Genomic DNA, 25,656 nt, shown 5'->3' with positions numbered 1-25,656 from the left:
GAAAAGGGCTTATTTTCTCACTGACCACTGGAGATCTTTAAACTTTCAGGTAACACTTTTAAGTCTTAAAAGCATTACTGCTGACGTTTGGGGATTTAAGCCAAGTCACAAATTTCCGGAAAGTAGAATTACAACTTTACAAATTCACACTGAGTTCTCAGTTACATTCGTTTTACCATTTACTATCAGGAATAAAATCAAAGGGCTATGCTTAACTTCAGTCAGACCTTTGACCTTAAGAGCAGAAGGAAGCAGAGAATTACAGTTCACACATAATAAACACATCTCCAAATTATTAAAAAGGCATTTTATTATAAATACATTTTAGTTGTAGCAGTAAAATACATTTTGTGTTACCATGAATCTTTGAAAACAAAAGAACTTCACTGAGACAATGAGCACACTGTAGGAACTGTAGACCCCAAGTTGAAAACTTGTTCTATGGAACCAAAGTAGCTAACGTAATTCCAAAACTAAGTTAGAAAAGATAAAGACAAAGAAAGAAGAAAATAAAAACCCTCGAGAGTGGCTTTGGGGTTATTTTATGGTACAAAGTCACTTTTCCTTTTAAGGATAAACTCTTTAGGTATTAGAGCCTCTTAGATGAGGTATCGTTTACTGCAAAGAAAAAACATTGTTATAATTTTGCCACAAATTATGCTTATTTAGATGGCTGTATAACTGGTACTTTGAAGAGATGAACCTGACCACCTCAATTTTGTACAGCTTCCCTCAGGAAGACTTCCCAAAATAAGACCCAGTATGAATTTGCTAAGTAACTGATCTATGAAGTTAGCTGAACAAGTTTAGATAAGAACTATATGTATGAAGCATTAAAAAAAAAAAAAAAAAAAAATCCTGTGTCACTAATAACAGGACCCTTTAATAAAATGCAGAACTCATTATCTTTATAATTTAGAAGTATTTTAATCACCATATTTACCTAGGATACAACTACTACATATAGCCAGTACCTTTATGGGGTTTAAAGGATCAGGTCAGATGACTGGCACAGGAATCAGATACAGTACAATGTCATATACATGGATTTATAGGAAGCAGGCATGGTCTGGATTTATGAAAATCCAGGATCCTTCCTCTGTAAAGGGGGAGGCTGAGACATTCTCAGCTGCACTGACACTTTGGGACTTCAACCAGGACAAAGAGCCCTCTGACCTACTGAAAGATATAAAGAGGTCTTCGCATACAAGGTATCGTGCAAAGCGAAGTGTAAATAAACCAAAGCTCCCCCTAAGTTGGGACTGCATAAAGGAACCTAGGCTGAAAATATAAACAATCCTCTCCGAAAGTTAGCGAGCCTTTTCAGCAGGAAGGACTGTGTCTTAAGAAAACTCCAAAGCTGTATATTCTACAACGGTCTTCACGTGTACTTTTACACCTAAGTCATTCTGTATTCTATTACCTTAAAAATAGATTTTTTTTTTTGTCTTTCTAGTATCTCAGTAAATTCAAAGCCAAACTAAAAACCAGAAGCAGAGCTCAATACCCCCCAAGATGCAGTCCAGATAAAACAGCAACAACACACAAATTAAAAACTACCCAAAGACCTGACAGGTTTATTATATTATAGGCAGTTTCTTTCTCAAAAATAACGTGCCCATACATGTGCATCTATGACTTATGAATAATCCATGCTGTGCAGGTGGCAGATCCCCCTAGGCTGTTTTGCAAACACACATAGATTTTTTTTAAAGGTAGCAAAGTAATCAGAGACATTTATTTTCTGCCATATAACACTTCAGGCTCTCTCTAACACCTGCTGGCATGCCACAGAATCTAAAATAACTTTGTTAACCTGAGAAACACATAATTTGAAAAACAAATCCTTTGCCCTCACCACCCTCCCCCCGCCAAAAAAAAAATAACCATAAAAACTAAACATTGGCCGGGCGCGGTGGCTCATGCCTGTAATCCCAGCACTTTGGGAAGCCAAGGCAGGCAAGATCATGAGGTCAAGAGATGGAGACCATCCTGGCCAACATGGTGAAACCCCGTCTCCACTAAAAAATACAAAAATTAGCTGGGTGTGGTGGCGCACACCTGTAGTCCCAACTACTCGGGAGGCTGAGGCAGGAGAATCACTTGAACCCAGGAGGCGGAGGTTGCAGTGAGCCTAGATCATGCCACTGCACTCCAGCCTGGGTGACAGAGCAAGACTCCGTCCCAAAAAACAAAACAAAACAAAACAAAACAAACTATTATTTAAGGATTATCTGTTGTTTTCGATGCTCCATGCCACTGCCATTGTAGGACAGGGACTGCTGCACTCAGTGCCTCGATACATGCTAGGTGCATTCTCATGGCATTCTGATGGCTTCTTTCCAGGATTCTCACTTCCATGCATGTGGATCAAGATTGACTCTAAGCACACCAAACAAATGCACAGCTTCTAGACCAATGCCCAGGCAGCAGTGTACACAAAAGCAAACTCACCCTAAAACCAAAGAGCTCCTTCACCCTACTGCGGAAGAGCAGTGCAGACCCCAGCAGGGGTAAGAGGGAGGAGGGATGGTGGTCAATCCAAGGGCCTGTCGCTCCATGGAGACCTTTCTCCACAAATGTTCCACTCACGGCACCAGATTTATAAAAATGCCTCCAGAGATCAGTTTTTTACACTGAGTAAATAAATGCATGGTTGAAAAGACATTCAGACTCTGAAGGTCTCTGAGACTTTCAAACCGTGAGAATCAGACCAGTGATTTTCAAAGTGTGGTTCCTGGACTGGCAGCATCAGCATCGCCTGGAAACTTGTTGGAAATGCAAATTATCAGGCTCCAGACCAAAATCAGAAATGCTGGGGGTGGATCCAGCTATCTGAATTTTAACAAGACCACGAGGCAATTCTGATACTGGCTAAAGTTTAAGAACCATTGCTCCATCCTGTTCACAATTCTAAAATCTTAAAACAGGACAGATTTGTAAATAGTACTATATGACTTCTACTCTGTGTTGCAACCTATGTAATTTGCCACCCTTTCCCCTTTACTTCTCAAACACTAAAAAAGTATTAATGAAAACACTTCATAAAATCAAAAATTTCTTAAAAGGTAATATTGATTTCCCCTCCTCTACATAGTTCTAAGGCAGGCAATCACATGCTAGTATGCAAAGTAAAATACAGAAGAGACCTCATATATGAGGTAGAAACAGTTAAAAAGACTCCCCACGAACATAATGAAAATTTCATAATATTGTTTAATGAACTCATAGAATTATATAAAACTTACTATGCTTTATGCTTAATATCTGTATCAAAATAAAATCTCTCTGTTGAACAAATTGCAAATAAAATCTGGTCTAATACTCTGATAACTGAAACTATATGAATGTCTCTGGGTTTTCTTAACACTCCAGTTTTAGACGCTTTAGACGACCACTGCAGAACTGGGTTTGGAATTTAAACACAGTTCACATTTCTAAGTCTAGATTCTTCTATTAGGTACCTCCCTCCCCAAAATTTTTAGAAACTCCGGTGACTGTTTCCTTAAAGTTCACTCCAAAGTAGACATTTTCAATTGGTTCAAAAATTTTAAATGTTACAATTGTTTTAAAATCTCTTGAACCTCATATTCTAGTTTAAAGTAGTCACAGAATGTGTTTAATAAGATTCACTCCTTGCAACAATGGTCTTGACATTACTAATTAAACAGGTATGAAAGTAGAAAGTGTGACTTTAGCAGTTTTAAAGTCTCAGCTAATAAATGTCCATCCTCAAGCAGATGGGAAATCTGAGGAGCGTATCATAACGAACACTTTCAAGACTAACATGCCAGTTACTCTTTCAAGATGGAGATGGTGTCTTTATAAGTGATTGGCACCACTACGGGATATTTTGAACCAGAAATCATAGTTAGAACATTAGCTATTCTTTCTAATTTCTAGACGGTTTGAATGTGGATCAGAAGGCAAAGAGTGGAGACAAATCAGATCCATTAAGACATTTATACCTTGAGATTCAGGAAGACATATAGCGTGACAGTAGAAATTAAGGATTTTCATATGTTAAGGGGATGGTAAGCAAGAAATAATGTCTGGTAAATCACAAAAGACAAATTACTATCATTGAGGAGCTGGAGGGAAAAAAAACAAAAAACGATGGCTAGCCTACATAACATCTGAAAGCACCAATTTGTATCTTTCAATACATTTAAAGTTTTAACCTTGTATTTTTATAGATTCTTTCTGGGATTCCCTTTTTAAAAACAACTCCACTATAAAACAATGCTATAGAAGGTGTCTGTTTTTAAATGAGTATTTCAGTAAGTCTAATTTTCTTAATAACGATAGTTGAAATACTAAAATTTATCTTGAAATTGTTCTTCACACCCTGAACTCTTAACAAAAGTGGCTCGCTGTAGCTAAGGGGGCTAGAGAAATACCTTTTACGTCTGCAGCTTTGCTCTTGACATGAAAAATATTAAACACATAAAATCAACTACACTAGAGCAACACAATACTATATATTAATTATCCCAAAGTTGGGAAATTCAGTTAGCTTTCTCAGCAGCTCCACTGCCTCCATAAAAGAGGAGAGTATTTTCATAAATAGGTCTTAGAAATTGCTATGTTTAATTAGGTAATGCTTATTCAGTGGGAATTCTGCTTATTGTACGTATTCTGCAGTTCTCTGAACTGAAAAGACCAGTTGATGTTTACATCGAACCTAAACTTATTCTAAAATCTGATGATTAAAAAAAAAAAAACCTACACAAAGCAGTTTGTTATTTCACGTGTAAAAAATGACCTGGATAGAAAGTATATCTGTGTGAGGAAAGGAAAATTAAGGTCATGTTAGTTTAAATGGTCAATAATTAACTACTGATTAATCAAAAACAAAGTTCTGCTATAACATTTTGGCAAAGCATATGTCCAAATGACAACCAAAAGCCCCTTTAAAAACACACCAGAAAATATCCATGTTACACGGAATGAGGTTCTTCAAATTGTAACAAAATACCATTTTTAGATCATGAAAAGAAATTTTTCAGCATGAAGGCTCTACTTTACAAACTCTATCATCTAAAATACGGTCTTTAAGGTTAAAAAAAGGAAAATCTCAAGTAGCACTGAAATTAAAAAGTGAAACAAAATATTCTGGCAAGAAAAAGAAAACTCCAGAGTGACACAAAGGACAAAGACGTAAAAAGACATTATGTGAATAATTAACCTCACTTAGAAAAAAATCTGTTCTGAAGAAATGGAAGCTGGTAATACTTGGTATTATCTGAGCGCTATCATCAAGTTTTCTGGAAAAAAAATTTATATACATATATACATATACTATACATATATATGCATATATAAGGGTTGAACCTAGTATATAAATTATGTTTCATAAATCTGATTTATGGGTACTTGCTACTACTATTCAAGTAATACCCAAAGAACATCAGCTGTACTCAGAAGACATGCCTCATTTTGATGGAAACTTGCAATGATTCTTACACAAGACTTGTTCAAAATGTTCTAAGATACTATGCATAATGAGCAGGTTCTTTAAAGCACGGTTACAAAGATGGCATTATGTAATGCTGAGGAAGAGTAAGCTTGTTGTAAGTCAAAATAAGCATTGGATGCAGAATCTAAGAAGAGTATCAGATGGAAGCAACATGAGAATCCTTGACTGGCTATGGAAATGATAAGGAATGAGGAGCACTCATATACTCACAGCAGAGAGGTGGGTCAATAAGTAGCTATTATTTTTAGTTTTTAGAAATAACTGCTTAGAACAAGGATGTCATGACAACTTAATAGCTTCCTTATCCAAAGCTTCCATCAACATATTTATATAAGGTAATGGGGGTGCATACATGACCCCATGACCCTTAACTAAATATAAATATAAATAATTTAAAAACTGATATTTTTTAAAGATTCAAGTATAGAAAACAGAAAATTAGGCAATAACCTCATGACAAGGGGTCAACTGAAAGCCTTGACTTGACAATTCTGGCTTGACAGATCGCTTTTGAACACTTATCTAGCTTGCGTTGTAGTCCTGTGTACTGGGGTGGTGGATAATCACTGATGGGAAAATGACAACATCCTCAAATCGGGGAGATCTAATTTTCATTCAGACTATGTCTTGAGTTTTGTCATAGACTTAAAAGTACATAGCTACGTGACAAAACTTTTTCTTCTTTTCTTCCTACTAAAGTATGTTGAGTAAAATTTGACATCGCTAAATGTGGTGATCTGACATCATACAGAGAAAGCGTGGTGCTGGAACTTGCTGGCTCAGTTTTCCAACTGTGATTTATACTAACCATTAACACGTCTGCAGTTTACAAGTCTATGTCTGCCACCTTACACAGAGACCCACAGCCCGTAACGCGAAGCCACACACAAATGAACCGCACTTTTAGCAGAAAGGTAGAGCTGAATAAAAGAGGCACGCGGCACTTGTCCTGGAGCTTGCTAACCATTAACCAAAGGCACTCTTTTATCCCAAATTGTCTGAGGATTAAAAGGGGCTGTAGCTGGCCAACATAAACTAAACTCCAATCATAGAAGAAATGTCAGTAATTTTTCTTTACCTTTGCCACTTCTCAACCTGGTTTTAAAAAAATGTACTTTGATTATAGGATGGCCTATCAAAAGTGGTCTTCCAAAAACCTGTTTTTGAATGGATCATCAGGAAGATTGGGTTCGTTTGAAAGGTTTCCCAGCCTCGTCTTATTATTTTTTAAAAGTTTATATTGTAGTTTCAAGATACCTCTGAAATATAAAAGTAGTATTACTAGGTCAGGAAAATAAGGACATATATTGCTTTAAATGTGTGACAAGACCAAAAGTTTCAAGAGGGTAAACATTTTCCTTTGGATTTTACCAAAATTCATTCAAAGCAATTTTTAGATGGCAGAATATTTAAGATGGCTTATTAAATTTTATATTGTGTACAAGTTCAATAGGGGAATTTTAGAAGAACTGAAAGACATGAAACACAAGGGTAGTTTTCTGCCCCAGATTCTGATGAATTTTGATACATTTTTGACAAACATTATATTTCTTCTTTAATGGTCTTCCTCAAACAAGACATCTAGCAAAATATTTGAATGGCCACATATAATGTCACATTTTAATGTAAACATCAAATAAGGTACCAAAATTTTTACTGGAGGGAAAAAAACCCAAACCTTAAAGCGGCACAATTCTTTATACCACTGGAGAAGAGGGAAGCCAGGTTACAAACATTTACACATGCATAGTGAGAAAAAAAGAACTGTACTAAATTCACGCATTTTTAAAATAGTTATCAAGTCTACTAAGCACCAACAATCCTAAAAATTTTTCAGCTTCTTGATTTGTTTAAAAAAAAAAAAAAACACACTACCAAATTAACATTAAAAACAAGCTTGAAGTGTAGCTTGTCCAAAAAATAACTAAGTATGCCAATGTTTTTTTCACATTTCAAAAAACAGTGGCATACAAAATATGCCTGCAAAAAGAATGCCTTTAACTCTATCCTATGGTGGATGGAGATTACAACAACACATCATACATAGTCTAAAACTATAAAAGTTTTAGAATGCAGCATCGTGTCACAAAAAAAAAAAAAAAAAGCTGATAAAGTACTTAGAAGATGCTGCCCCTTTATTTTAAAAAAAATTTAAATGAATTTAAGCAAAAATAACATACATTTGTACATCAACTGGCCATTTCTGGTACAGAAACCCAGCATATGGTAATATTATTGAATAAATGTAAATGCTTACAATTTTTTTTTCTTTTTAAATACATTTTAGACAAACTTTTTTTCTTTTTTTTTTTTTTTTTAATAGTTGCACAATTAACCTCTTGGCTGCTAGCTTGATGCAAACATATGTAACAATACACAAATTTAAAAATTTGTTTTTATTCTACATAAAAGCTGTCAAAGTTTTGACACATCAAAAATGCAAAATAATGGAATATACTTTAAAAAAATTAGTTGCAAGTCTAGCAGCAAAGCAATTAAGTGAGAACATATTTAATATTAAAACAAAGGGAACTGTGCATCTATAGATGAAGTCCAACTACCTTAATTCTACTGATACAAACAGAAATTAAAACATTCTCCCTTGAGGGGAAAAAAAAGTGATTATTTAAAATATGAGTAAAAGCCATTGCTGCCAGATGAGCTTCCCAGGCTCAGTTCCTGGAAGAGAGACAGAGGGTCGCTACTCTTCTTGGCCTGCTCAGGAGGGGGCCTGGGCTTTGGAGGGGCCCGCAGAGCACTGGCATAGGACATGGCAGGCTTGCCCCCTGCAGAGCTCTGGGGGCTACTGCTATTGGCTGACTCCACGATCTGCTTGTTGGGCATAAGGGGTGGAAACTGGCCGAGATGCTGCAGCACACTGTAGTTGAAGGAACTGGACACCTCGAGGTTCTCCGACTTCAGTTGATCCTCAGGGGGTTTGACAGTCTTGGGTGGCGCTAAAAGCAGAGAACAGTGACACTGATTTAAGGATGAGCCCAGCAATGTTCATGTGCCTCATTCACTCAGTGTGTCAGAACTGGCTCTCATCTCCAGGAACACGGGGATAGTACAGCCACAAGGACAGACACCTTCTGCCACAGAATGCTGAAATCACAACACATCCAACCAAACATCTCTATCTTATAGACACATAAAACAGCCATGAGAAGTGGAATAGCTAACATATAAAAACTAAAGTTCAAATCTGAAGGCTTGCTGAAAAATAAAGTAGTTTGTGTAACTGTACACTTTGATATTTATTCTAGTAACTGCTCATAGTTTGTAAACAGGCACACGCTCTCTCTTAAATAAAAAGGAGCTGCATATCCAGACTCCTGGTCACAACAGCTTTTATTACTGAGCTAAGTAACAGTGCCATGGGATTCCATTTGTTTACAATGCTACCCTTCCTTGTATTATATACTGAGTAACATGGAATAAGGTGTGTGTGGGGGGACTGTAAATGACTTCACATTTCCTATAATCTGCCTGCCTTTCAAGGTTCCTTAAAATTTGACTCCATCCTTCCTAACCAATTTTATTGCTCACTAAACCATAGCTTGCTTTCAAATAAACGCTTTTCTTTTCAATCTTTTAAAACTTTATATAACATTTTACTGGATTACAAACAATACAAATTCACTGAGGACAATATGAAAATTTCAGAAAAGTTCAAAGAAGAAAGTCATTCATACTTCTGAATACCGAGATAGACCTTAAGTTGTTGTTTTATTTTTCCCTAAGTACTCGATTTAGAGTATTTCATAACTTACTTAGGTAATGTCTCATTTTTAGAAATTTTCATTATCGCCAATTTTTCTCTTCTCTGGACTGTGATGTTCCAGGTAAATATTTCTAAATATTCATGGCTACTTCCTCAGGATAAATGCCTAGGTGTACAATGGGATGTACGAGCTATACGAATTCATGTATTTCACAGCTATTTCCTAGGATAAATCCCTAGGTGTCCAAAGCTTCTAACAGCTGTGGCCAAACTGCTCTGCAGGAAGATGCTGCCCATGTGTACTCAGCCAGTCATGTCTGTCCACTGCCATACCCCATCACAACACTGGCATTATGACTGTTTAAAGCCTTAGCCTATTTTATTAAGTAAATAATTATCTTCTTGTGGTTACAATTTGCATTTCCTTGACAGTTGGTGTGTAGGAACAGTTTTTCCCTGTTTATTACCTATTTGCAGACTATCTTTGTCCATTATTCTATTGGACATACTATTCTATTGTTTTTTCCTATTATTTTGTAGGCACTTTTTACATATGAAGAATACTATTCTTTTGTCACATGTTGCAAATATTTTTACCTGTTTCGTGATTTCCCTTTTAATGTTATTTATAATGCTTCCACTTTGTCAACAAATGTTTTAGATTTTACTAAGCAAATCCATGAACTAGTTCCTATGCAAAGTCAGGTAAATATTTACATCTTTTTGTGAATCTTTAAGGGTTTCCTGTTTCAAATTAAAATTTTATAATCTATCTGCAATTTATTTTGTTATGTGGCATAAGGTAAAGATATAACTGTTCATTTATTTTTCCCTTGAATAGTTAGATAATTAAATAATCATTTATTGAATAATCCATCCCTTCTATGCTGGTCATACTTCTATTATTACTAAATTCTTTTGTGCATTGAAATCTGTATCTGGGCTTTCTAGTCTTCATGTTCCACTGAACCGTGTTTCTATTCCTGTGTCAGTGTTTTTTAAGTTTTTTGTGACCCTATAATAAATTGTGTTCTCTGCTCTTTGAAGTCTTATTTTCCACCTCTACGTCTTTTCAAATAAATTCTGGATATTCTCACAGACCTTCCATTTAATTAAACAGTCAGGTGAGCCATGGTCAGTGTGCTTTTCCTGCTTTCTCACAGCTTGCTTCTCATATCTGGAATTTGCCCAGTTACCCATCTAAAACCTTAAACTGCCATCTCAATCCAATAAATATTTATTGAGCACTTACTATGTATTCACTGCTGTGCTATACCCATGAAAGTATACAGTTGGTTAGAGCAGCCCTTCATAAACTTATCATTTTATTGTGGAAATAAGATAGAAACCCATGGCAAGGCTAAATAACAATAGAAGTGGAACAATGAATGCTAATAGGTCCTAAGGGAGTTCTGGGAGAGCCAGGAGGGAATCTACACAGAGAAGATGAAACCGGGGATGAGTCCTGAAGGATTTAAACAGGTGGGGAAAGACTAGGAGGGCATAGGAGAGACTAGTAACAATCTCTTGGTTTCCGTGCTTTCCCTGCTTCCTTTTAGGTACAGAAACCCCACCCACTACACTAAGTTTAAATTGGACACGTGGTTGCTCATCTAGTGACTACATTTCCCAGCTTCCCTTGCAGCTGAGTATGGCCAAGTAACTAAATTTGGCTTAATTAGATATGAGCAAAAGTGTGCATGCAATTTCTGTGTCATCTCTAGCTTGAAGATAAGCCACTTGCCTTGAAACACTTTCATGGCAGAAACCTAGCTTTGACTACGCAAACAAAGACAAGCCTTTAGAGGACAGTGGGACACAGTAGAAGGACCTTGGGCCCTTCAATGACTTTGTGAAGCAAAGCTACTCAGATAGTGTGAACCAGCCAATTAGGTGAAAGAAAAATAAGTTTCTATCTTATTTAAGGCACTGTACTTTGGGGTCTCTTTGGGACAACGGCTTAGCCTTTACCCTAACTGATACAGGTAGGAAAGGACAAAAATGGGAAGCATTTCCTCATTAGTCTCCTCTGAACATAGTAAAAGGTTAATATTAGACAACAGAGGGCGGTAACAGAGAGGTGAGTTAGTTCCTCTTGTACAAAGTTTTCTCCCAACTACTCCACCATCTTTAAGGGTACAGTGTCTATACTGCACATTTAGCACTTAGTTTTATGCCATTTAATATTGATTGTTATTGCTTTATGTATGTTAATCTTATTTCCCAAACTAGATAGCTCCTTGAGGGAGAGGACCATGCCATCTTTTTCACTGAGCTCTGTGAGTATGGCACTCTGCTTCTTGATGGCCCTGTGGTTAGCGGGCCACAGAGACTGTCTCTTCCTTCCTTGTGTTCATGTCAGGAAGAAAGTGTCCCACTGGAACATACTTGATTCATATTGGGCTGGATTTCTCTTCCCAGAAATTTCAGTATGTGTATGTGAGGCGGGGGGACGGGGGGACGGGGGGGACGGGGGGCGGGGGGGTGGGCTGGGGCGTGGGTGCAGACAAAGAGGTAAAGTGAGACCTTTAGCTAGATTACTTAAAACACACAGAAGAGTACAGTGATCAGAAGACCAATTCAAAGAAAAGCAGGACAAAGGAACAGGTACACAGAGGAAGCCATAGGCCTGGAGGGAGATGCTGAGACCATCACATGGAGTGGCTATTTACCATGGGCCAGGCACTTTGTGCTACGCACCTTCCATGGTTTAAACACAGTGGCCAGAAAACTATCCAGCTCCCTTCATCAACCCAGCTGGCCTCCCTGGACCTTATTTCCAGTAAAACTACTTTTACCTGAGCTACTTTGGGTTGGTTTCTGTTTCTTGCAATCAGATGTAGCTTAAGACAATCATCAAATAGAATGAACTCAGATATTTGATCTTCAAATATTTAGCGAGGTAGCTCTATCCTTGAGTTCAAAATAAGTAAAAAACTGAAACCACAAGAAATCTCACTAATATTTCTTTTTAAAACTCAAACCACAATGGTTCATTTCCTCTAAAACACACTAGTGACACCTGATGGAAGCTACTTTACACTCACAATATGACAAAGTTTCAAAAGCATGTTAACATCAGCAATACAGCTGTCCAATATAACATAAAACTAGAATTCAGAGGTTAAGGTGAAAATATTTCACGTTTTAGCTTGAGTATTTTATTTATTCAATATGTTAATTTTATAGTACTATTTTAAAATTTTAAAAATTCATAATATTGTTCAAAATGATTTTAAAGCATTTAACATCTTTCTAGTATATTTATCACTTTTCCCTCCAAATGTCACTGATTTTGTGAATAAAACAACTGCTTTCAAGAACAATTTAACAAATATTTCAATACAAAAATGTTCTCTGCTGTCTAAAATAATATATAAAATAAACATGGCTTTGGTTGTTCAAGAACTTACTATTTTTATTTACTTTATTAAGACTTATTTAACAATGTTCTCTGTTTCATAGCAATGTAATTAGTTTTAACTGTTTTTTTTGTTTGTTTGTTTTGTCTTTTTTGAGACGGAGTCTTGCTCTGTTGCCCAGGCTGGAGGGCCGTGGTGTGATCTCGGCTCACTGCAACCACCGCCTCCCGGGTTCAAGTGATTCTCCTGCCTCAGCCCCCAAGTAGCTGGGATTACAGGCACGCATCACCACAACTGGCTAATTTTTGTATTTTTAGCAGAGATGGGGTTTCACCATGTTGGCCAAGCTGGTCTTGAACTCCTGACCTCAGGTGTTCCACTTGCCTTGGCCTCCCAAAGTGCTGGGATTACAACTGTGAGCCACCATGTCCAGCCTAGTTTTAAATTTTTTCAATTAAATAAATACTTAGAAAATAATATTTTAGAAGCAGTTTAACTTAATGCCTATATCCTTGTCTAACCATGAATACAAGATCGCTACTAATTAATCATGTATATATTCCCAATAAGAGAAAACATTCTCTGAAACCATGAATTTCATTAGTCTTACAACGAATATTTTTCAAAATACACATCTCAGCTGGGCGCAGTGGCTCACGCCTGTAATCCCAGCACTTTGGGAGGCTGAGGCGGACAGATCACGAAGTCAGCAGTTCTAGACCAGCCTGGCCAACATGGCGAAACCCAGTCTCTACTAAAAATATAAAAATTAGGTGGGCGCCTGTAATCCCAGCTACTCAGGAGGCTGAGGCAGGAGAACTGCTTCAACCCAGGAGGCAGAGGCTGCAGTGAGCCGAGATGGTGCCATTGCACTCCAGCCTGGGTGTCAAGAGCAAGACTCCATCTCAAAAACAAAACAAAACAAAACAAAAAATACATCTCTACTCTAAAATTTTCATCCCATGCATTAAAAGAAAATGTCTGCTAAAGTATGTCTTGTCACCAGGTAAGTGAACAGAAACCAAACATACCTGTGTTGGAGGAGCGACTCCCCACCCTCTGCAGTGCAACTGGTTCACCCCCTTAATTGCACAGAATCTAGTCATTATCTCCTTTCTTCACAAGCATTTACTAAGAGCCTAAAGTGCATTCAGTGTTAAAATGGGAAATTCAAAGTTTAAAAAGGCCAAAGATGAAGTTTCTATTTTAGGCTTAGTTTAATTGTAAACTGATATCCATATCAAACACAATGATCTTTTTAAACTTTCAAACCAATATAATATAAACGGTTTTCTTCAAGCTCAAGAAATAAATTTCTAACTTCAGTAAGAAGTCTCTCATGTAATTATTTTATGTCTGATACCACTACTACAATTCTCTAAAAATAAAAAACTGATAAACAAGAAGTTGTGCTTCAGGACACTCATGATTTGAATTAATTTTTTAATGCCTAAGTGATACTTTCAATTTAAAAATACCACAGTACGTCTCCAAGCAATGAAGAAAATAATGACTTCATATTTGCAGAAACGATACCATAAATGACATGAGCATTTGCTCAGGAGCTTTCTACCTTATCAGCTTGGGTCAGCTTTTTATTAATTTTGGCCAAAAGCTATCCTAAAACTTAGGTTAAAAAAAAAAGAAAGAAAAAGAAGAGAAATGATGTTATCTTTAAAAAAATTATAATAACCAAAAAAGTAACAAATTATCATCACTGATTTGTAATGTAGATGTTTGCCAGGAAATTCAAATATAACATGAGTGTATTTATACCAGTGTATTTATACTATTTATGCTTTGAAAGTGACAAAGCAGGCTCACACCTGTAATCCCAGAACTTCGGGAGGCCAAGGCAGGTGGATCACTTGAGGTCAGCCTGGCCAACATGGTGAAGTCCCGCCTCTACTAAAAATACAAAAATTAGCTGGGCATGGCGGTGTGTGCCTACAATCTCAGCTACTTGGGAGGCTGAGCCAGGAGAATCACTTGAGCCCAGATGGTGGAGGTTGCAGTGAGCTGAGAATGCGCCACTGCACTCCAGCCAGGGTGACAGAGTGAGACTCTGTCTCACAAACAGACAAAAAAGTGACAAAGCAACCAGGCACAGTGGCTCATGCCTGAAATCCCAGCACTTTGGGAGGCCGAGGTGGGCAGATCGCTTGAGTTCAGGAGTTTGAGACCAGCCTGGGAAACACAACGAAACCCCATTTCTACAAAAATAAACACAAAAATTAGCCAGGCATAGTGGCACATGCCTATAGTCTCAGCTACTTGGGAGGCTGAGGCAGGAGGATCGTTTGAGCCTGGGGTGTGGAGGTTGCAGTGAGCCGAGATTGCACTACTGCACTCCACCCTGGGCGACAGAGTGAGACCCTATCTCAAAAACAACAACAACAACAAAAGACAAAGCAACCCGAGGCAAAATACAGCAGTTTACTCCTAACAGGTACTGACAAATGTCTAAAGATTAAAATGACAATGTCTTTTGCCAGGAAATAAAAGCAAAAGCTTTAAAATTTTTTTTTCTACCACGTCTATTGTTCTAAAAATATGCTTGCATGGCACATACTCAAAAATGGGCCAGTTATGGAAACAATAGATTCACATTCTAAAGATGAACAAAATTTGTTTCAAATAAAAAATTGATGCTACTGGGTAAAAATTCACCACACAAAGATCTCACACTTGTTCACAAAGATCAACGTCTACAGCATACAAAGAGAAGGAATTAGAGAATTTGAGCAATATAATTAGTTTCTTTATATTCAATATAAAAAAGAGAACAGAGGAAAGATCAAAGTGCATTCATCTTTAAGGCTAAAGAGGAAGACTCTAGATTTTCCATCAGACAGTACAAGTTGGATAGATGTGTACAAGATGGATAGAGTGTCTTATCCATTCCAATCTCTTTCTATGCCTTTTTTGTTCTTTAGCCATGAAGTTCTACAGTTTATCAGAATAAAGGAATAAACACAGGATTCCTAAATCTCAAAATGTTAGACTTTACTGGTCTCTCTCGTGGCCAAACTCTATTATATAGCAAATTGTCAACACTTTACTGACAACCAATCCTTGAAAACATATTAATCTAACCAACTCCCACTTGCCCCCCTCAGCCCTGAAGGAAAAAAAAACAAAAATTCCACAGATATCCGGGAGCTGAGGAGTAGAGATTAGTTTTAGCCACCAACTCTGTCTTACCTATCAACTCTCTGGGCTGAGCTGTCCTGCTGGATCCATTGCACGGAATGTTCTGATAAGGAGTAGATGAGGTGGTGTTTACCCAGGACTCCGGGGATGAAAAGTTGAAAGAAGATTGATTACTGTGGTCCTGAAGCTCTTTACACTGAGCCAGACTGTCTTGAGGAGTGCTTACTTCTTCAGAACAAGGTTGAACTGAGCTAGATGAGATTCTTCTTTGGTACAAGGGCCGACCAGGTCCTCTGGGCTCATACTACACAAAGAAAAATAACATTTCATAAATCAGTGCACCTTGTGCCATAGTCCTCTCTCTTTTCACTCCATAGCAATCTCACTATAGAAAGTAAAAATTCTCAAGAATATTCTGTGACTGTGAAACCCTCCCTCCACCCTACTTCCACCAAAAAGAAAAAGGGTCGGGGAGGGGGTAGGCTAGGCCCTGGACATGGTGTCAGAAGACCTGGGCTCAAAACTGAGTTCTGTTCCTCACTGCATAGTCCTGACAATACATGTCTGATTTCTGATTCTGTTTTCTTATCTGTAGAATATGGGAACTGAAGTAGTTATTTTCAGTTCTAAAATTCTATTGACATTTTAAATAGTAGATTAACAAAAAGCATGAAGGCACAAATCCAATCAAAATTAAATGGGTAAAGTATAGTCGATTGAGTCATGGCCCTCTTGAGCAGAGTCATCTATTCTAGACTTATCTCTTGGGTCCTTCCTTTATAACATCACAATTTGTTTTTCTTTAGACCTGACGGCAAGATGTGATTCCTCCTGTCCAACATAAGTACCCTTGACTAGACTCCACTGCATTTCTTTTAGTCAAACTTCAAATGACACAGAATACTCATTGATTTATTCAAAAAAAATTTTATATGTCTGAAATCGAATTAACTTACTCCTCCCTAAACTCCCTGTATTTGCACAAGCCAAATTCCTTTAACCCTTCCAACAAGATCTATGTGGCAGCCATGTCAAAATTTTTTTATAGTTACCCAAGTGCTGTTCAATTTGTTCTTGCCAGATTCTTGTGATCAATATTCAGAGTCAATTCTAACAGCAAGGCAGTGTACAGCAGTAGTTAGGTACCAGTCTCCATCTAAAGCCAGACTGTCTGTGTTAGACTTCAGACTCCGACTTTTATTGGCAGTGTCACCTTGGGCAATTGATCTAACTTCTTTGTAACATGAATTACCCACAGTCCCCACATCCTGCGATTGTTGGGAGAATTAAATAAGGATGCACAGCATTTACAACAGTTCTTGGCACACAGGAAGGGTTCATTGCTATATAATTATTTTAAATATATAAAGATAAGATTCCATGTTCAGTCTCAAATGACAGAATGGGATTGGTGTTTTATTGCCCCTTTCTTTTTCCTCTTTTCTTTTTTGGATAGCAAATAATAAATTTGCTGTTCAGTCTGCGGTCAATTATGACTCTCAGAAATTGTACTTTCACCACTGTTGTTAGCAATAATTGAAAATCAGGAACTGGAGGTTGGATTAAAAAGAAGGCAGAGAGATGAATTGGCACAGCAATAACAGGATGGCTTCTGGAAATATAAAATAGCACAAGTAGACATTATCAAGCCAATTAAACGTGAAAATTGTGGGGGTAAGCACTGAGAGTATTAAGTCAAAGTAGATGGAACCACTAGGATGTAAACTAGGGAAGAAAATGGGTCCGGACTGGCTGCCCTTGTGCAGAGAGGCAGGAAAGTGGGGAGGAGAACACTTCTCTCACTATTAAGTTTTGAGTGCCTCCATTTCCAAAGTCTTAGCTATTGAATGGAGGAAGGCAAGAGGTAGTGTTGCCATCTAATTAATTTCTTTTTTCATAAAATTTTATAGATCTGTTTCTAAGCATAGTATCTCAATTCATGTTTAATTTTACTCTGCTTTAAAGGCAATTGTTTTCAATGCTCAAATCATTATGAATTTGATTTGGTTTTCTAGAATATTAACCATCCAAATTAATTTAGTGTCGACTAGGAATGTAATCAGCACATTTGAAATTTCTTTGTCTAAGGCATTAAATTACGGTAGTGAGTGGAATAAGTAACCTTTCTAAACTGCACGGCGTGCTCTATGCCTGACAACCCTGGATCACAATGGCTGTGCAGTGCATCTTTTTTTTTTTTAATTGAGGTTTGTAATGAAGACAATTAGCTCTTAAAATTGAAATGTAGTATTTCTTTTTATGACTATCCCCTGAGTGTTTAGTCACAATCTTCAGGGGATTACCTTCTAAAGTTTTCATATGTGAATACCAAAGTACAAAACTAACGTTGGGTATGGGCTCAGAAAGAGCAGGTTATGATAACCAAGTCTCCTGGTGACACACAACACTCAATATACTCTCGTGAATTTCACGCGTTAACTTTATAAGCCCCTTTTCATTAAATAATGGACATACACAAACCAGTAGTATAAACAAAAACCTTTTCACAATGAATAGACATATGAACCAGAAAGCTTAAAGGAAGAAAACTAAAACTCAGAAAGAAATGGAAGGCTGATATAAGAGACAATATTCAATTAAACTTTATAGAAAATGTGTATCATTTGTATCTTCCAAACTGAAATCCAAAGTAATCACTCAGTTGACATGCACAGCAGGCTCCAGTGAAGTATTGTATAACTTATCTATAGCTATTGACAGAGATGTGTACATAAAATATGAAATTCAATTTCAAACTATGTTATGAATATGATCAATTTTTAATGTCAGAAAAGCAAAACCGAAACTGGAAAATTTTTTAATGCTTTTCAAATTAGATATATTGGAGATTATATATATATATATATGAGAGAGAGAGACACAGATAGATAGATTGATTTTTGTGTGTTGACCTTGTATCTTGTGACCTTGCTAAATTCACATTAGTTACAGGAATCTCCCAAGGAATTGGGAGATTCTTTGGGCTTTTTCTATACTGACAACCATGTCATCTGTGAATGGAGACAGCTTCATTTCTTCCTTCCCAATCCCTAATGCCATTTATTTTCTTGCCTTATTGCAGGGGCCAAGACTTTCAGCACAGTGTTGAAGACGAATGTTGAGAGCAAATGTCTTGCTTTATTCCTAATCTTAGAAGCATTAAATCTCTCACTATTAAGTATGATGGTAGCTGCAGGATTGTTATAGATGCCCTTTAACAGGGTGAAGAAGTTCCTTTCCATTTCTAGTTCACCAAGAGTTTCATCATCAGTGGACAGTGCATTCTGTCAAATGCATGTGGTTTCTCTCCTATGTCTACTGATATGATTGTGTAATTTTTCTCTTTAGATTGTTAGTACGGTGTATTACATTAATTTATTTTCAAATACCACGCCAGACTTGCATTCTAGAGATAAGCCCCCCATGGTCATAGTACATTATTCTTTTCATATATTGCTAAATTCAAATGGCTAATGTCTTGCTGAGGATGCTTACATTGATATTCACGGAAGTGGATCTGTGGTTTTCTCTTTTTGTACTGCCTTTATCTAGTTTTGGTATCAGAGTAATGCTGGCCATACACAATAAATCGAGAAGTGTTCTATTCTCTGGAAAAGACTGTGTAAGTTGGTGGTTTTCTTCTTCATATTTTTGGAGGAATTCCATGCTAAAACCATTTGGGCCTAGAGATGTCTTTTTTGGAAGGTTTTAATTACAAATTCAATTTCTTTAACAGTTACAAGACTATCCATATGCCATCTATTTCATCTTCGGGGAGTTTTTAAGGAAGTGGTTCATTTTATATACGTTGCTGAATGTATGTGCACAGAGTTGTTTGTAGTGCTCCCTTATTACCATCCTTTCAATGTCTACTGGGTCTGTAGTGACCTAGTCTCCTTCCTAATATAGGTAGTTTGCATCCTCTTTTTGTCTTTGTCAATCTTGCTAAAGGTTTATCAATTTTACTAATCTTTTTGAAAAACTAACTGGGTTTTACCGATTTTCCTTTATTGCTTTTCTGTTTTGAATTGATTAAATTCTCTTCTCATCTTTGAAATTCCCTTCCCTCTTCTTGATTTGAATGTATTTTGCTCTTCTTTTTCTAATTTCTTGGGGTAAAAGTTTTGATTACTGATCTGAGATCTTACTTCTTTCTAATATAAGCTTTTATTAAATTCTAATATAAGCTACAAATTTAAATTCTAATATAAGCTATAAATTTCCCTCTGACACAGCTTGAGCTGCATCACACAAATTAGGACAGGCTGTATTTCCATTTTCACTCAATGTAAAACATTTCTAATATTTCTAATAAAGAAGCTTCCATTGGTCAAAGATGGGGGACAAGGTGTCAAAATGTATAATGACTACAATAAAGTAAAAACTCAAATACATAATGATATCAAATAATGATATTCAAAGTACAAAAAGAAGGGGGGAAAAAAGCCTCAATGATCATCCTGAGGCCTGCTAAGGCCTCAATTCATTACTCTGAAAATTGACTAATAAAGGGCAAGGATTAAACATTTATCCTGCCCTTTCTATATAGACTATATTTTAGGTAGTAATTAAATATTCAATGAGGAAAAGTTCTCCTTTATAAAAGAAAAATAAATAAAAAAGAAATTCAAGGAAGTTTTAAATAATCATTTTGCCGTATCTAATGAAACAACAGATCTAAGCAACTACCATCGACAGCTGCTAAAATCTGAAAGGTTGCTGGGAAATTTAAAAATCAATAGATCAGAATGACATCATCTGATCACTGAAACACAGTGATCAACTTAACATAGCTAAAGTGGGAAAACTGGATATTAGCTACATCTTTAAACATATAATTTAAAATGAGACATTACATACTGCCTGGTAATTTTTCATTGAAATATCATAGATATCTTTCCATGTCATGAACACTCTTATGAGACTTAATAAGCTCCATTTTTTTCTTCATTTACTTAAAACTAATCTATTTAATTTCCCCAAGATTTGAGGAAGAAATCCTTGATTATAGAACACTTAGGGTCTACTAACTTATTTCAATTTAGCTCCCCCTCAAATTATTTTCTGCTTAAAGCAATATGCTACAGTTTGCTAGATACATACAGTTCCCTAGAGAGAAAAAACTAGGATGGTGCAAGGAGAGGACTATCACTATAAGATTAAAAATAATCCATTTATTAACAAGCCAGATAACGTGTGATGAATAAACTGTAGTTTACAACAGTAATATCTGTGGGTTCATATCTATGGGTTCATGTGATGTAATCTATTGAAAAGCACTTGATAAACTATAAAATCATTTTATAAAAGCATGATTCCCAGTTAATGGTAGCTACTGGCCCAAGACTCCACTAAAATAATAATAAATGAACATAAAAGATATACAACAATCAAGACCATGAGACTGGTCATCAATAGAGGACACATTTCCAGAATACATGGAGACTGGATGGAGGAATGGTGTCTGTGGAAGAAGAATGAAATTACAGCTACCACCCAAGAAGGGAAACAATTCACCTAGCAGAATTCCACAGAGGCTTGTGCCTGAGAAATGCCAACTAATATAAAATGAAAGGAAGATGAAGGGATAAAATTGGGGGGTAAATGAAAGACTATACAGGAAACAGCTGGACTCATATTATACTCCTCCCCACAACTAGTCGGACACAGCCAGCCAGGTACCTACAATACAGACAAAAAGATAAGGAGACAGACGAGCAAAAATCCAGGAAAAACGAAGTCCTCCACATGGATTCAAGCACTAAAAAGTCCCCAGCGAAAGGCCTGCCAGGCAATACATCCTGTGATATACACAAAACTCCCAAGTTGCTTTTTAGTGAAAGATAATCAAGCGGCCGGGCGCGGTGGCTCACGCCTGTAATCCCAGCACTTTAGGAGGCGGATCAACTGAGGTCAGGAGTTTGAGACCAGCCTGGTCAACATGGTGAAACCTGATCTCTACTAAAAATACAAGAATTAGCCGGGAGTGGTGGCAGGTGACTGTAATCCCAGCTACTTGGGAGGTTGAGGCAAGAGAATTGCTTGAACCCAGGGAGCAGAGGTTGCAGTGAGCCAAGATTGTGCCACTGTACTCCCGCCTGGGCGACAGAGCAAAACTCTGTCTCATAAAAAAAAGATAATCAAGGATTACCAGACTTTTAGGGAAGCTCTCCAGCATAAAAGATGGTCCCAGATAAATAAGTTGAAAAAAGGGAGGCCCAGAAAGAAACAATAGTGATATTTTAAAAATATTTTAGAACATTGTTTTAGTTCTTATTAAAAATTGAAAACAAAACAACAAACCCTCTAATTGGTGTTCTCAGAAAAGGCACAGCACTTGGAAAACAAGATGTCACGAAAAAGGAAAAAGCTCAGAATAAAGAACTCGTGTGAGTTTAAAACCTGAGGGCTCAAATATTAAATGCAACAGAAGTGCTTGTAGATAAAATCAAGGAAATCTTCCTGAAAGTAAGAAAAAGTACAAAGGTAACAAAGTATGACAGGAAATAAAGATTTGGAGAACCTAGGAGGCCCAACATCTTATCAAAAGAAGTTTCAGAAAGTGAGACATGGAGAAAAATAATGCTAGAAAATTATCCAAAAAAGATGAATAATAATAGACAATTTCACAGTTGAAGGATATGAGTCCTTCTCTACAGCAATGCTGTCCAAAAACAATTTCCTGTGGCGATGGGAATGTTCTGTGTCTGTACTGTTCACTAAGGCAGCGCCTTGCCACAGGAGTTCCTGGTCAGTCAAAATGAGCCTACCAGGGCTGAAGAATTCAATTTTAAATCTTATTTCATTTCTAATCATAACCTATCCATCAAGAATTCCTCTAGGTTCTACCTGCAAGGTAGATTCTGAATTTATTTCTTACCATTTCCACTGACACCACAAGCCACAACCACCTCTTGCCTCTAGGTAACTATGACGTCCTTCACTATTTATTTTATATTATTTTTAAAACTTTAAAAAAATAAATCGCATTATTTTCATATAATTTTAAAAGTAATTTTAACGTCACTTTAGCCTTATAAAATTCAATCATAATGACAGAAGCAAAAATGTATCTTAGTTTCCAAAACTCTAGTAGACTGCTAGGTTTTATTGTTTTCCTTAAAAGAAAGATACAGATCAAACTCCCGCAACATGCAATTTACCCATATAACAAACCTGTGTGCGTACTCCACTGAACCTAAGATAAAAGCTGGAAACAGCCTGTAGTTCCAGCACTTTTGGAGGCCGAGGTGGGCAGACTGCTTAAGTTCAAGAGCTCGAGACCAGCTGGGTGACGTAGGGAAACCCTGTCTCCATCAAAAAATACAAAAATTAGCTGGGTGTGGTGGCATGCACCTGTAGTCCCAGCTACTTGGCAGGCTGAGGTGGGAGGATCACTTGAGCCTGGAAGGCGGAGGTTGCAGTGAGCTGAGATCATACACTGCAATGCCAGCCTGGGTGACAGAGGGAGACCCTGTCTTTAAAAAAAAAAAAAAAAGAGAGAGAGAGAGAGATACAGGCATACCTTAGAAATAATGAAGGTTTGGTTCCAAACCACTGCAATAAAGCTAATACTGCAATAATATGAGTCACATGAATTTTCCAGTTTTCCAGTGCATGTAAAAATTATATTTATACTATACTATATAATCTATTAAGTGTGCAATAGCATTGTATGTTTTAAAAAACACAACATATAAAGGCAGGCATGGTGGCACACGCCTGTAGGCCCAGTTACTTGGGAGGCTGAAGAGGGAGGATCACTTGAGGCTTAAATGAGCTATGATCGCACCCATGAATAGCCACTGCACTCCAGCCTGTGCAACATAGTGAGACACTGTTTCTTTAGACTTTTTTTTTTTTAAATGTATATGCCTTAATCTTAAAATAATGTATTGCTTGTGATTCTCTGGCTAAAACATTTAAGAACAAAAAATATATACTGTATTGCTAAAAAATGCTAACACTTATATGAACCTTCAGCAAGTTGTAATCTTTTTGCTGGTAGAAGGTCTTGCCTTGATGTTGACACTGCTGACTGACCAGGGTGGTGGTTGCTGAAGGCTGGGGTGGCTGTGGCAATTTCTTAAAATAAGACAATAATAAAGTTTGCTGCATAAGTTGACTTTTCTTTTCACAAAAGATTTCCTTATAGCACACAAACTTGTTTGATGGTATTTTACTCACAGAACTTCTTTCAAAATGGGAGTCAATCCTCTTAAATCCTGCCAGTATTTTATCAACTAAGTTTATAGAATATTCTAAATCCTTTGAAATCCTTTGTTGTCATTTCAGCAATGTTCACAGCATCTTCCCAGGAGTAGATTCCATCTCAAAAAACCACTTTCTTTGCTTATCCATAACAAGAAAGTCCTCACTGGGCTCAGTGGTTCACGCCTGTAATCCCAAAACTTTGGGAGGCCAAGGCGGGAGGATCACTTGAGGCCAGGAGTTCAAGTCCAGCCTGGGTAACATAGTGAGACACAAACAAACACACACCAAAAACAAAACAAAACAAACAAACAAAAAAACAAAAACAGAAAAACAAAAAAATTAGCCAGGCATGGTGGTATGTGCCTGTAGCCCCAGATACTCAGGAGGTTGAGGTAGGAGGACTACTGGGGTCCAGGAGATCAAGGCTGCAGTGAGTCATGATTACACCACTGCACTCCAGTCTGGGTGATAAAGCAAGACCCTTCTCTTCAAAAAAAAAGGGAAGAAATTCCTCATCTATCCAAGCTCGATCATAAGATTACAGCAAGTTAGTCATATCTTCAGGCTCCACTTCTAATTCTAGTTCTCATGCTATTTCCACCACATCTGCAAGTTACTTCCTCCACTGACGTCTTGAACCCCTCAAAGTCATTCATGGTGATGGAATCAACTTCTTCCAAACTCCTGTACATATTGATATTTTGATCTCTTCCCAAGAATCGCAACAAGAAAGCATTTTTTAGCAATACAGTATATATTTTTTGTTCTTAAATTTTTTAGCCAGAGAATCATTAATGGCATCTAGAATGGTGAATCCTTTCCAGAAGGTTTTTAATTGACTTTGCCCAGATCCATCAGAGGAATCACTATCTGTAGCAGCTATAGCCTTACAAAATGTATTTCTTAAAATAATAAGACATGAAAGTCAAAATTACTAATTGATCCATGGGCTGCAGAATAGATGTGTTAGCAGGCATGAAAACAACATTCATGTCCTTGTACAGCTCCATCAGAGTTCTTGGGTGGCCAACTGCATTGTCATTGAGCAGTAACATTTTGAAAGGAATCTTTAAAAAAAAAAAAATCCCCCTCTCTCCTACGAGCAAAGCAGTAGGTCTCAATAAGTGGGTTTTAAACATTGGTAAGCCACGCTGTCAAATGGATACGCTGTCATCCAGGCTTTATTGTTCCATTTATAGAGCACAGGCAGCGTAGATTCAGCATCATTCTTCAAAGCCTTAGGATTTTTGGAATGGTAAACTGGTACTGGTTTCAACTTAAAGTCACCAGCTGCATTAGTTCCTAACAAGAGAGTCAGCCTGTTCCTTGAAGCTTTGAAGCCAGGTATTGACTTCTTCCTCACTCCCTAAGAAAGTCCTAGATGGCATCTTCTTCCAATAAAAGGCTGTTTTGTCTACACAGAAAATCTGTTGTTTGGTATAGCCATCTTCATCAATGATCTTAGCTAGATCTTCTGGGTAACTTGCTGCAACTTCTATATTAGCACTTGCTGTTTCATCTTGCACTTTTATGTTATGGGGATGGCTTCTTTCCTTAAACCTCATGAACCAACCTCTGCTAGCTTCCAACTTGTCTTCTCCAGCTTCTTCATTTATCTCGGCCTTCACAGAATTGAAGAGAGTGAGGGCCTTGCTCTGGATTAGGCTTTGCTTAAGGGAATGTTCTGGCTGGTTTGATCTTCTAACCAGACCACTCAAACTTTC

At 37.2% G+C, this 25,656-nt stretch overlaps 1 protein-coding gene across 6 annotated transcripts in view; it reads right to left on the bottom strand.

The window, feature by feature from the left end:
* Positions 1 to 292: 292 nt before the first annotated feature.
* HELZ (helicase with zinc finger) overlaps positions 293 to 25,656 on the bottom strand; it is a 175,380-nt gene continuing 150,016 nt past the window's right edge. For all 6 annotated transcript variants that reach the window (XM_008012026.3, XM_008012025.3, XM_008012033.3 and 3 more), the window contains 2 exons: positions 15,770 to 16,022; positions 293 to 8,436 (listed from right to left, as the gene is read on the bottom strand). In XM_008012026.3, the coding sequence (XP_008010217.3) occupies positions 8,102 to 8,436; positions 15,770 to 16,022 (588 nt within the window). In that variant the 3' untranslated portion in view covers positions 293 to 8,101. The remainder of the gene's footprint in view (positions 8,437 to 15,769; positions 16,023 to 25,656) is intronic.

The sequence above is a fragment of the Chlorocebus sabaeus genome, chromosome 16 (genome assembly GCF_047675955.1).
Source record: "Chlorocebus sabaeus isolate Y175 chromosome 16, mChlSab1.0.hap1, whole genome shotgun sequence".
Lineage (NCBI taxonomy): Eukaryota > Metazoa > Chordata > Mammalia > Primates > Cercopithecidae > Chlorocebus > Chlorocebus sabaeus.
The sequence above is the reverse complement of the archived record's forward strand: the minus strand, read 5'-3'. Positions and strand labels throughout refer to the sequence as shown.